Below are 14,254 nucleotides of genomic sequence, written 5' to 3'. Positions count from 1 at the left end.
AAACCCGTGTCCCCTGCATCGGCAGGCGGACTCTCAACCACTGGGCCACCAGGGAAGCCCTCTGAAGTTTTTTATTAAATGCTGTTAAGAGAATTTGCTTTCAGAAGAGTTTTCTGTGCACTGTATTCTATATAATGGAATGAACAGCAGTTGAAGTATTGGTTAAGGTTTTATCAGATTTGTTGTAACAGTTTTCACAAGGATGAGTACCTGAAAGTTTTCTGAAATAATTTTCCCTCCCTTTCTCCCTCTCTTTGATTCTTCTTCTTCTTTTTTTTTTTTTGTCTTTGTAAGTTATGTTATAAGACCTAAATATTGCTTCAGAGATTTCAGTTTGTTGGTCAGCGTATAGAAATAATAAGACAGACCATTTTTCTTTTGCTCTCTCCTGGTTCACCAAGTTTATTTTCATGTTTTTAAAGGGAGATTTGCAAATATATAGTGGCAAGTTTTCAAACCTGAGATTATTTAATTTTATGCTTTCAATTATTCAGAGGAATTCTGATATTGCAGTACTTTCTTTTGAAATAAACTGCAGATTTGGCCTTTAACAAAGCCCTGAAAGAGTTCTCCTGAGGCCCAGAGATTCCCATAGCCTGCCTTTTCCCCCTCATTTCTGCACTCTGGTTTGACTTGTTGTGTTTTCTTAGATTTATCCAACTGTGATAATGTGAATTGGGATTGAATTTTATCTCAGTCTTATCTGACCAAATATCAGATATTTCAGAACACGTTGCTTTCTCAAGAGAATTTGAATCAACTTCACTAATTCTAAGCCCAGTTAAAGTGTCAGCAGAATCAGGATGCATTCCTATTTCTCTAATATTATTAATTTTTCATCCTGTTTTGGCATACCTTTAGAAGCTATGTCTTTGTCATGGACCAAAATTTAATTCACTAAAAAAATTCAATGAATCTTTCATTAAGCTAACAGCAGCTAAGAGCAGTTCAAGCCTCTGTGCCCAGTACATGTTAAATTCTTATTAATTAACTGTGATGAGTAAGCCCAGCAATACTGATTCTTATGACATTGTCTCAGGAATGATATATTTCTCTTTGGTTTTCTTTTCCTCTTGTGTTAATCCTGAAGATTTCCTTGAATTTTGCCCTTATATTATCCCAGAAAAAAACTCTGTACTGAGTTTCTCGTAAGACTAGAAAATATTACCTTCCTATGACAGATAAATCAAAATATCTGCCTACTAATTTATGGGTTTTTTTTTTTTTTAGCACTTTTCAATTTCCAGGAGATTTACAAGGATTAACTAGTTAATCTTTTGGTCTTCAGTGAGTAGCATGAAGCCCAGTTTATAGAGGCTAAGAGGCAATGCCTCAGAGTCTCACAGTAGACAAGGGTCAGTTTGAGGACTTAGACACCTGCCATATTTTCCCATTATAGGCTGTTATGTGAGGTTTTACTGATGCACCCAGATGGTGCAGAGGTTGCTGTGCTGGCGAGGTTCTGTCTTGATTCAGGGAGTTTTCTTGTTGTCAGGGGAGGGGTGCTCTATGTCCTGCTGGATCCTGGTGTCAGCTGGCTTTCTCACCAAACCCATGATTTGACTCATCATAGATCTCTATTTCACAGATAAGAAAAATGACATTCAGAAAGTTGAATAGAAATATTTACTCTGCTAATCTCACGGGGGCTATTATGAGGCTCAAAGACATAGTGTAATTAACAATATTTATAAACTGTCAATTGCTATGTAACTGTACTTTGCATTATTATTTTATACATCCTTTTATGCATTTGCTGTACATAACTTGAACTTTTTGTACTTACTTTAGAACAGAATTCAGTAAGGGAAGCTCCTTCTTAGATTCTATCCAAAAAGATGTAGTTATTTAAATGCCAGAAATAATCTCACTACATCATGTATTATGCTATAACAGAAGTCCCTCAAGCCAAATTATAGTAAAATTGTAGTAAAGCACAAGGCTAGGAGATCAAAGGTAACATTAAATTACCACTGTTTTTTTTTCTTTTGTAAGCTTTCTTCCAGAATAGAGAGACATGAGAAAATGAGAAAAAATAAGGAAAGAAGCTCGTGTGTTTATTAACACAGAAGCCATGTGCTTTTGCGTAATTAGATGGAGTGCAGTCATCTGAGCATCAAGGGTACATTTCTGATATACTGGGGCAGCACCCTGAAGGTAGAATTAGAAGTAATATTTGAGTAATTAGGCAGTAGATGAAGAAATCTACATTATGTCTCAGGTTCTGAGGTGTTTTCTCTTCTTACTCTCAGATACAATAACCCCTTGGGGTTAGACTCAATAGCAAATAGAGTAGTATTTTGAAGTTGCTGTATATGAATGACTTGCTTGTTTGTAACATTCTCTATAAGGCCAGTAGAACTTGTGTAGCCATTTCCCTTATGATCTGGAGATAGTAACTGTATAATCAAGGGGTATGTGTGTGTGTGTGTGTATGTGTGTGTGTGTGTATCTGTATCTGGCTTTGCATATTACCTAACCTTATCCCTACCCCTTGAAACTAGGTGCAGTAAATTAATTGCCCCATGGCCATTGGCGAACCCTACAGCCTTGGGGATGGGTTGCTGCTAGGAGAATGGAGAGTGGGGTATGAGAAGTTCCCAGAGAACTTGCATTAGTATCTGTCAAGTTCACTTTGCAGGATTCTGGTTGCTCGTTTCTCCTCATGAGGTTCCTGTCTGTCCTGGATTCCTGGTCTACACCTGCCTTGAACTCTGGGGTTCCCCAGCTCTTGCTACTATAAATCCTGATTTCCCACCTCTTCTGATCTCTGGTAACTGCTTACTTCTTGTACCTTCTTTAATGTGCATGAATGTCTAATCTACCGTGCTTTCTTTCTGTTTATCTATATATTGTTTAAAATTGCAAAATAATACATATTTTTACATATCCTTCTAGACTTATACAGTTTTTTAAATAAAAAATGGTATTGTATTATACATATTATTCTGCAACTTTCTTTTGTTTCCCTTACCAGTCTATGTTAGAGCTATTTCCATGTCTATCCATGGAAATCTACTTCATTCTTTCCAACTTTATGCATAGAATTCCCATGGTATATAATACGATACACAAGTAGGAGTAGACCATACTTTATTTAAGCAATTCCATTATGGCTGGATTTTTGAGTTGTTTCCAATTTTTATTATAAATGATGCTGCCATCATCCTTGTTATTAATATATATTATTATGCACTGGTTTGGGTATAGCATAGGAAAAAATTCCTTGCGGAATTATTGGGTCACAGTTTTAAATTGTACATTTAAAATTGATGGACACTACAATTTGAGCCTTCAATATGCCTATAAAATTTACAAATTCCACCAACAGTGAGCGCGAGTACCTATTTATCCATGCACTTAACCAGCAATGGATATTATCTCTTCTTAATAGTCAGATGGTCATTAATTCAATTTGCATTTTTCTGATTACTAGTGAGGCTGTATATATTATTAGATGTGCATTGGCCTTTTCCATTTCTTGCCTTGTCTATTAATTGCTTCTTGACAGCCTTTATTTGATTTTTTATGTTGTGGTGTTTATCTTAGGGATTCCTGAGAATTCTTTCTATATCATGGATACTGTGCTTTCCTTTCTGTTATATATGTTGCAAATATTATTCCCAATCCATTGTTGTACTTTTAACCTGTACTCTGATCTCTACATTTTTGCCTGGGCAGCTTAACTCTCGTCTCATTCAAATTCCTGGAGTGAGTGTTCTAGAAATAAAAGCGTTTATAAGCTGAGAATATTTCCTTTTATGATGCCATCCTTTTTCTGATGGTTGTTCTCAAGAGGGAATCTTAAAGTTCTGGGGAAGTCCTGGATTATAGTATCATGTCCCAGTGAATAGACTCTTATTTTCAACTGGTTTTACACATGTATGTGTGTGTATGTGTATGTGTGGAGAGAAAGAGAGAGAAAGAGACAGACCCTGTAGGGAGGGGGAAATTAGTGTGTGTGTGTATACACACACACACACACACACACACTTGTTGATTTGATGCTGTTTTCTAATGAATGAAGAGACCATAACCTTTGCAGATTCATTAGATTAGTTTTTCTGAGTTGGCCATTTATTATAGTGGTTTTGTACTTATTTGTTCTTATGCTTCTAGATTCAGTTGGATCTGTCAATATAAACCATTTTCCTTGGAGAGTCTGCAAGTTTATTGACCTAAATCCTAAATATATGGAGCAATTTGTTAAAATATTGACATCCATTGTATGTAAAGTCATAGGATTGTCGATCTGGGAAGCCATTAGCCCCCAGCATCATAAAAATAAGGCCTGTATGGTAGCCGACTCATTCATTTATCCTGAGAACATTTATTGCATCCTACTATGTGCCAGGTTCCAGAGGTATATGGATGACTAAGACAATTTCTGTACCTGAGCTCACAGTACAAGGGGAAGTGATTGATAAGTAAGCGTATACTTGGGCACACAAGATGTAAAAGAACACAAAGGAAGTAATGTAGAATCTCTATGTGAGAAAAGAGGACTTGGGGGAATCATTGTGCTCATACCTTTTGAATTTGGCCTTGAAAAATGAGTTTGATTTTGCCAGCAGAATAAAGGAAAAGACATTTGGGGAACATTCCAGGGATTTCTTGAATGTGCAAAGGGCAAAAGCATGAAAGAATGGTGTGAGTTTGTGGAATGTGTAGCTTTAGCATGGTGTGGGTACCACACAGGAAGCCAGAGAGCTGGGCTGTAAAGATTCCTACATGCCATGCTGAGGAATCAAAACTGTCCTGAACAGAAGACCTCACCCAGGAGAGGACCCAGATCAGCATTTTAGCAAAGTGCTAGTGGTCATTAGCCTCACGTGGGTAGACACCACCTAGAAAGTCACTGCAGCACCCCAAGCGAGAGATGTTGCAGGCCTTAGCAGTAGCAGCGGTGAAAATGGACAAGAGGTTAGGGGTTTATTTACAAGATGGAATCAGTAGAAATTGGTGATCAAATCGAGAAGGATGAGATCAAGGGGGAGAGAGGAATGAGAGGGAGGGGAACTTAAGCTGAACTGTAGAATGAATTAGATTGAGCCACAAGATAGAGCTTGCAGCTACTAAGCAAAATAGGGACTAAAGGGAAAAGAATATGCTTGACTCAGTTTGGAATATGGGGATGAAGATGGAGGAATATCCATGCAGAAATATCTGGTTAGTGGGTGAAAATATTGGATTAGCGCTGCAGAGAGAGATCAGGCCCACTCACTTTGTTAAGCCACCTGCATGGAAGACCCAGCTGTAGAGAGTCAATGAGATTATCTAGGAGAATGTGTGTGTTGCAAAGAGAGAAGAGGCTCTCTTGGGAAGCACCAGTCTTTAGGAAGAAGGTGGGTCCCTAGAATGTAAGCAACCTGCTGCAGAGATGTTTGTTTTGCTGATTGATGTGTCCCAAGCATTTTGTAAATACTTCTTAAATGAATGCAAGTTTCGGGGGGGAGATAAATCATCCAAGGAGCCTGAGAAGGATCATCAGAGATGGAGTAGGAAAACGGGCACTGAGTGGTATTGCCAACATCAGGGCGTAAGCAAGAGCAGATTTTCAAACAAAGGTTGGGTGAAGTGTATCAGATGCTTTTGAGCCATAAAGCTGGGAGAGGACTGAAAACTTTCAGTGAGCAGACCTTCCGTAAGGTATGGAAAGCGAGAGTTGAGGAATATGTGAGAAGGGAAACAGCAGGGATGGTGCCTGAGTGGCTGTCTGGTTGAAGCATTGGAATTGGGCCTTATTTGGATTATGGGGAGTGGTCTTGCTACTTGCTGCATTTAACCAAATCTATCAGACTCTGCTTTGGTCTGTGACAGTGGTAGCGGTTCTCGACGTGTGGTCCCCACACCAGCATCATTAGCATCACCTGGGAACCCATGAGAAGTTCAAACTGTCGGGCTTTACCCAGACCTACTGAATCAGAAACTCCAGGGTAGGGCCCAGTAGTGTGCGTTTCAATGAGCTTTCTGGGTGATTGGGATATACTCTGTAGTTTGAGAAGCACCGGCCTGGGACATAATTTTGAGAAAAATTAACACAATTGAGCTAATTTGCCTCTGAAGAATGAGCTTCTGAGAGTTCTAAAGCTAGGAGCCAAATTTACAGACCAGAGAGCAGGAGCAACGAAGCACTGCCCTCGTGCCTGAAACGCAGTGGCGGCTCAGCTTTTATCTGTGAGGATGGAGAGATGAGCTGCGCAGCTTCACTCCTGGACTGAGTCTCAAATTTCCTGTTGTGACATTAAACAATATTATCTAAGGACATGCTCTGCTTTAATAGAATGTGGTTTTACTTTTATTCAGGGCCCGGATTTCCGTAGTTCTACTTTTCTGGCTTTAAAATACCATCTGGTATTTTTATCTTTGGTGTGCCACATGGGTGTCACTGTTGAAAAGCTTGAATCACTGGCCCATGTTTCCCCTGATACTACTGCAAGTTTATCAAAATATTCATTTTTGTCTTACCAGGTCTGCGAGCTAGATATTATCTTTAATTTTGAAAAGGCTTATTTTATCCTGGACGAGTTTATAATTGGTGGAGAAATTCAGGAAACATCCAAGAAATGTGCTGTTAAAGCCATTGAAGATTCTGATATGTTACAGGAGGTCAGTACACATTTTCTCATGCCCTGGGAAAAGATGATGGTGGTGCTGTGATGGTGATGGTGGTAGTGATGATAGATTGACTGACACTTACTGGGTGTTTACTCTGTGCTGGGTACAGTTTTTATTTTTAAGGTAAAATCTTTATTTTTAAATTTTGACTTTATTTTTTAAATTTTCGGCTGCATTGGGTCTTAGTTGCAGCACGCAGGATCTTTTGTTGTGGCACGTGGGCTCCAGAGCGCATGGGCTCTGTAGTTTGCAGCACGCGGGCTCTAGTTGAGACGCACAGGCTCAGTAGTTGTGGCGCACAGGCTTAGTTGCCCCGTGGCATGTGGGATCTTAGTTCCTCGACCAGGGATCGAACCCGAGTCCCCTGCATTGGAAGGATTCTTTACCACTGGACCACCGGGGAAGTCCCAGGGTGCAGTTTCTAAGTACGTTACGTGTATTAACTTATTTAATTATCACAGCAACTCTAAGAGGTAGGTATATTGTTACCCTCATTTTAAAGATGAGTAAACTAAGACACAGAGAGGTTTAATGACTACTCAACCTCACACAGCTAGTAAGCATGGGATAGAGATTTGAACCCAGGTAATTGGGCTCCACAGTCTTTGCTCTTCATGTCTGAGCTTTTCAGTGAGGATACCCCACTATCAAAAAGGGATTACATATTTGGTGCTATTCTTTTCAAGAATAATTTTATGGGAGGTATAAAAAGCCTTTCATTAAAATATCTGTGCTGCCCTGGGAAAGGAGAATAGCAATACATTATTATTTTACTTGCCAGGGATACTAGAGCTTTATTATTGAAGATGGCAATCATCATATTAATTAAAATTTCCTACCTTCCTGGGAGGCTGTATGTGTGCTCCTATTTGCATAAATAAATTGGGAATTCTGTGGCTTGCTTGTCAAGGGATAAATGGGCCCTGCAGCAGCCATTTGGTCATGTTCCCGACTCTGTGATACTTATATAAAATACACTGGGACTTTTCTTGTAGATACAGTCTAGATTTGCATTGTCCCTAATAACGGAACATACCTACATTAACTCCTTCAGTCCTCCCATGGGCACTGTGAGAAAGAGCGCTTCACCCCACTGAACTTTGCCCCCCCAAATGAGATGATCTGACCAGCCCCTGCTCAAGCATACCTTTGGGGACCTGGGTTCCATCCCAGCTCTGCCACCTCTGGGTTCTTCTTCTCACAGCATCATTGAATCTATCTTTCTGTTTTCATGATAGCTGGTCAGAAGATTCCAGAGCATTATCAAGTGTCTTTTAAAAATTGGCATTAAAGCCATTCTTGCTGCTGTTTGGAAGTAACAGCCTGCTTCAGTTAATAAAACATTAGACATGACTTCCAAGCAACTGTTTTGGCACATCTTTGAGCTGATTACTTGCTCCTGCCCATCTAGGGAACCAGTCCTCAGGTGAACGGATACCAAGAAAGATACAGGGTACCCCTGAGCCTCTGTGCTTGCCTATTAGGAAGCTGATGCATTTATTTCTAGGCGTGTTATCACCTCAAAAAAAATGCATTTAAACTTTCTGATGTTCACTTGGCTGTCTCCAAATGACACAGGAAGGGAATTTTACAAGGTACCTGAGAAATCAGTGGTTTGGAAATTCTACATAACCTTTCTTAAAATATGCCAGCGGGTTATTTATAATTCTATCCTCAGGGTCCTTACTGTGGAATCACATTAAAGGAGAAACAGACATTGAACAGGGTCTTTGGCACTTCAGTAATTAAAGCTCCTTGAATTAGGGCCAAGATACACCTGGGTTATTTTGAATTTCCCCTCTGTAGGAAGTAGAATTTTAAAGGGCTTGCGGGTTATCTGGTGCTTCTAGTTCCATTTAAATCTGGGAAGCAGGTATTGCCTGCTATTTCAAGAGAGAGGGCTTTCACAATTAAACATTAATTGGTCGTTCCCTGGTGATTGAGTGGAAGGTCTTGATAGGTGGGTCTCAGGGGACCCTCCATTTAGCTGCCGTGTCCCCATAGTGAGCAGGCAGTATCATGACTGCCCTCTAAATCTTTCACTGAATTCACAACACCTGCCAAATAGAAGCAGTGTTACCAGTGTTCTCTTGGGGTTTGGTACTTCAGCTAAGTCAATGAACATCTGGGGAGCTGGTTGAAAAATTGACTTTGTATATATGGTTTGCTTTGTGTATCTGGTCAGAGAAGTTGAGCATATGGATAGGCACAAGTAATATAATTGCATAAAGAGAAAAAATATTGCTTTCTTTTTTCCCTGTCCTTTGGACTTGAACACATATTTGTATTGAATACAAACTTAGTTGCTTACGTTTAAGGGAGGCCTTTGTAATATTGCTTTTACTTTTAGCACAACTGAAAATCTCAGAGTAGGCCCTGGACTTTTCCCTGACCCTTACCCAATAAAAGTTTTTTAGAATAAAAAGACTGTCTCTACATTTTTAGTAAGAAGATATGTAGTCTTAAAGCCCTAAATGCTCAGAGCTTATTCTGAGTGTACTGGGGCTAGATGTTGATAATATGGAAAGAAAGGAACAGTTTAATTGCTTGGGGATGACTTTAAGAGGTATCTTATTTTGAAGGTACCTGTGGACAATGGTGCAAAGATGATTAGAAGGAAAGAGAAACTCTGAAAGGAGATGGTAGTGACCCTTAAATACAGAGGTTGCAATTCTTGGGATCACCAGTGGGGGCGACAAACAGAAGATGTTCCGACCACAGAATAAGAAAGCAAGTTAAGAAGGGAGGGTCAAACGGTACCTCATTAGGTCAAGCAATGGGATACCTCATATGTGTATGTGCGGATTCATGAGAACTGGCTAGGTGCACCCCAACACTGTCACCCTTAAAAGCACAAACCATGTTAAACAGCTACTGCATTATGGTTTAAGTTAAACCATAATGCAATAAAAACTCGTAGCATGCATAGTGCTGAATGCACAAGAAACACTGCTGTGCTGGCTGGATAACTGGGGTCCCAAGATACCCTAGTCCTCTTGTGAAAGGCTAGGGCAGAGCTCTTTAAGTTTGTGCCAGCCTTAAAAGTCTGTTCCAACCTTTAAAGGGGCAAGCCCAAGAAAGTACCAACCTCATATGTCATTGGCTCATGTAACTCTAAGTAACAGCACAGCTCAGAAAGGGCAGCCAGCGCAGTCTCAGGCAGATTGACTTATCCGGTGGTGTGAAGCAGTGCCAATAGTTAGAGACCAATAAACTGTGAAGCCAGTGAAGTGACAACTCCAGGGCCTTTCCTGGCCCAGACAGACCCCTTCTAAGGCTGCAGGCTCATGTGGTCAAATTTGCAAAAGTAAGATAGCTCAGCTGCAAAGAATTTGTGGCCATATAATGAATATATAAGATTTTATAGAAGTGTGTCAGGCACTTAATGAATGAAACCCATTCTGCTATTGTTCTGGATTTTGTGATATTTATAATTCTTGTTTTTTTGTTTTTTTGTTTTTTTGCGGCACGCGGGCCTCTCACTGTTGTGGCCTCTCCCGTTGCGGAGCACAGGCTCTGGACGCACAGGCTCAGTGGCCATGGGTCACGGGCCCAGCCACTCCGCGGCATGTGGGATCTTCCCGGACCGGGTTACAAACCCATGTCCCCTGCATCGGCAGGCGGACTCTCAACCACTGCGCCACCAGGGAAGCCCTGATATTTGTAATTAAAAAAAAAAATTTGTAATCTACTCTCATTTTTTTCTCATTCTAAGTAAATGTATACCCAATTTTATATTTGTAATTTTGTATACTCTTTTAGATGGGCTAAACTCAGGTACCAAGAAACAGTCATGGGCCCCTGGGCAATGTGATACCCCTGCCAAGTTGACAGACATGGGTAGCATCTGTAAGAGGAGAGATAGGGCAGAGGTCTTAAGGTGTGGGCTTCTCTTGGCCAGTGCTCATCCAGAAGGTGTAAGAGCTTTATAAGAAAGTGTGGATAATGGACCACAAGTATTTTCAGCAGAGGAGGACTGGAGTTCTAAGTAGAGCTGGTGAACACAGTTAGAAAACCTGATTTCTAACCCTAGTATCTTCTGAGCAGTCTTGCTTAGCCATGGTCTTGGTCTCTTTGGGCAAGGCTGGTCGATGTCTTCCCTGGCAGGTGCATGTGAATCACATCTCCTGGGGTTCAAGCTTAAGAACAGGTTAAGCATTGCTGGTTGCGCTGTGACTTCCATGGAAGAGGTAGGGGTGTTACCAAAGGCTGGCCCCTTGAGCTCCCTGATTGATTCAACCCAGGGGCCTTGTTACACAAATATATTTGTTACACAAACATATGTTTATAACAGGAGAGGGTGGAAGAGGAAGTCCATCCATCATGCATAATAAAGGGCTTGCAACATGACTGTAACTTTGAACTCTGCCTGTGGTTGTGAATCCATTTAAACATTTTTTTTAAGTATGGGGAAAAAATTAGGGCCTTGTGGCATGTTAGCAAACTTGGTAAGTGATGAGGAGGATGAAGAAACATAATTTATGTACTTTGGAGGAAAGCCTTTTCAAAGTACATGAAAGACATTCTTAAGAATTATGGTCTGTTTATCCCTTATGTCTTGGCAATAAGATGTTCTGTATCTGTAATGATACATATGTTATGTATGTATGTAATGATACATACGTTATACAAATACAATTCAGATTTCTCTAATACCTGTGTCTGGAGGTAGTCCTCATGGTTATTTTAGCAGGCACATTTTTCTGAAGTCAACAGTGATAGCTTTGCAGCTGTTGCTTTAGCATTTCTCTTATCAGACATTCCTTTTATGGTCAAGCTTAGCCATTTCTCTGTTGAAAGTTATTTAATTCCAGCCATATGGATGTGTATACAAATTATACTCAAACTTTGAACCACCTTTCTTGATTAGAATGCAAAGATTTATGACCATATACACTTCAAAAACTTCTTTTTGGGAATTCCCTGGTGGTCCAGTGGTTAGGACTCTGGACTTTTACTGCTGTGGGCCTGGGTTCAATCCCTGGTCAGAGAACTAAGATTCCACAAGCTGTGTGGTGCAGCCCAAACAAAAACAAAAACAAAAACTTCTTTCTTCTAATGGCAAAATAAATGAGTAAGAGAATGAAGAATTTTCACAGTCTGCTAAAGGATGTGGTTTAAGGGAAAATTGCTCTAATCTATGGTTCTCTTTCAGACAATGGAAGAATACATGAACAAGCCTACATTTTAACCATGCATCTACTTGAAGACTCCAAGTGTTACATGTTGTGAACCCGTAAATAAGCAGTGCCTTGCATCCAGTTATCTGACAGAGCCTCTGGCACCATGCCAAAAATAACTTAAAAGGGATTTTTTGTTAACTAGCAAAAATTAAAGTTGTTTAACATAATATATTTATCATTATTCATGTCTGTATTATACTGTATATGACTACTTGGATGTTAAAACAACTGCTTCATTGCTCAATAGGCTGAATGTTTGTTTGTTTGTTTGTTTTGCGGTTTGCGGGCCTCTCACTGTTGTGGCCTCTCCCGTTGCGGAGCACAGGCTCCAGACGAGCAGGCTCAGCGGCCATGGCTCACGGGCCCAGCCGCTCTGCCGCATGTGGGATCTTCCCGGACCGGGGCACGAACCCGTGTCCCCTGCATCGGCAGGCGGACTCTCCACCACTGCGCTACCAGGGAAGCCCTAGGCTGAATGTTTGTTTGCAGTGTTTTACCTCCATGTCATATTTTTGAGCTAATTTAAATAAATTTATTACAATGTGTTTTGTTGCATTTGGTCCTCTACTGACAGGGTGTAAACTATATTGTCATAATCCGTGATTTTGAATGTAAAGTATATCTTATATCAATACTTTTTCTGAATGTTAGCTTTTTAAATTGTATAATGATTCAAAATTATGTTCATAGTTCAGAGTTCATACATGATGTTAGACATTTTTAATACACTTAATACTGTAATTTCAGTCCAGATGCAGTGTATCTGATTTTAATGTCCTGAATTCATTAAGTTTTCAGGGCTGGAATTAAGGACAAGAACCAAAGATAGTATAGGCCTTAAGTGTTTTTGATGCCTTGGAAGCTGCTATCTAGGCTGAGGTTTTAATTTTACCTTTTAATTGAATATAAGGGGCATTCCAATAAGGTTGTGTTTTGTACAAACTCTATGTATTTATTAAGGTTTTGAGACATCTGAAAAAGTGTCTATAACTTCCCTTACTATAAAAATAGTATAATAAAGATTAATAACAGTAGCAATAATACTTATTAATACTACTATTTTAATAATCTTTTATGTTACAAGCACCCTTAGTTGCTTGAGAGATTTTTGTTTCCAGTATGTTTTCTTGTATATCTAATATATTTGAAGACATTGTTTATTAGGCTTACTTGGAGCATTTAATATTATTGCAGCCTATATTGTAGGTGCCTTTCCTCCTTTTTTTTTCCTCATCTCCCAAAGAAACTATTTGCTGCTGACTGTTATTATTGTGACTATGTCGCATTCATGCTTCCTGGAAAATTCTATATAACCAGGTGGTGGAAGTGATCAGACATTCTAGGGAAATAGCTTGTACTGTTCCGTCTGGTGCCCCGCTTTTGATGTCTTACCTGTGCATTTTCAATGTTAGTTTTGAGGTCAAATGTCATCATGTGGCAGTGGTTAGGGACCTTCTAGTATTCTTCCTAAGAGAAGAGTGTGCTTGCTCTTGGAGAATCCAACATGAGGGGAAAATGTCCTCTTTGATTCATCGTATCGGACATATTTAGGGAAAGGATGGCAAGAGAAGAGTGGAAGAACATGAGGAAAAATTGACCAACTCCAAAATATAACCATTATTGAAAGGAAATACTTCAGGTTAGTATATGAAGTAATTATGGAGCTTTTAACATCGAATATTTCCTCAAATTAATCACGTATTTACAATTAGGGCATCAGATTGAAGTTTGTCATTTTTATCACTTTGTTTACTTTAGATCTTTGATTTTGTGCTTTAGTTTTTTTTTTTAATATGGCAGAACTCTTTATTTTAAAAAACACTGTGTAAAGATAAACTTTATTTAAATTGATGTAAGTTTTTCTGGTTCTTTTGAAGCTCTCCACCATTTTTAGATAAAGGTATTGATTGAATCGCATTCAAATGTACTCCACATATTCTGGGGAATTCCATATTAGACACTGTCTAGTTATAGTGGGAGGTCCTCAGACTTCATATCAGCAGCCACATAGGGCGTGAACATAATGAGATGGCACTCTGGGGTAAATTTGAGGGATTGGGGGACATCTTACATGGACTTTGGTGAAAATAATCATTATGTTTTCTTTATATCATATAATTGTCATTATGTTTTCTTTATATCATATAACTGTAATAAAACCACCAAGGGAAAGGAAAAATAATAAATATTAAACTTGTATAAAAACTTCCAAAAATTTTTTCAAGTTTTTTATTGAGGAACTTAAGCGTGTTTTTATGAATATAATTTTTTTAATCAGATTTTATGCTTGAAATTGCTACCCATAATTCTTGTTGAAGTCCTTCTAATATAACCTGTTCATTTTCTAGGCAATTATCTATCAAGGTGTAACTTCATAAGCAGGTGACAGCAAATGAGAGAAGAGAATTTATTGTTTTGCTCCTATTGGCTTTTTTCTCACCATTCACCCACAT

General features: G+C 39.3%; 1 protein-coding gene across 1 annotated transcript in view; it reads left to right on the top strand.

The window, feature by feature from the left end:
• The window catches only part of AP1S3 (adaptor related protein complex 1 subunit sigma 3), a 55,778-nt gene extending 41,772 nt beyond the window's left edge, over positions 1-14,006 (top strand). The window contains exons 4-5 of the mRNA XM_081242183.1: positions 6,472-6,609; positions 11,774-14,006. Coding sequence (XP_081098309.1) covers positions 6,472-6,609; positions 11,774-11,809 — 174 coding nt within the window. The 3' untranslated portion in view covers positions 11,810-14,006. The remainder of the gene's footprint in view (positions 1-6,471; positions 6,610-11,773) is intronic.
• Positions 14,007-14,254: the final 248 nt, after the last annotated feature.

Source organism: Mesoplodon bidens (genome assembly GCF_964165515.1).
Source record: "Mesoplodon bidens genome assembly, chromosome: 8".
Classification (NCBI taxonomy): Eukaryota; Metazoa; Chordata; class Mammalia; order Artiodactyla; family Ziphiidae; genus Mesoplodon; species Mesoplodon bidens.
This window is presented reverse-complemented; position numbering and strand designations above follow the sequence as displayed.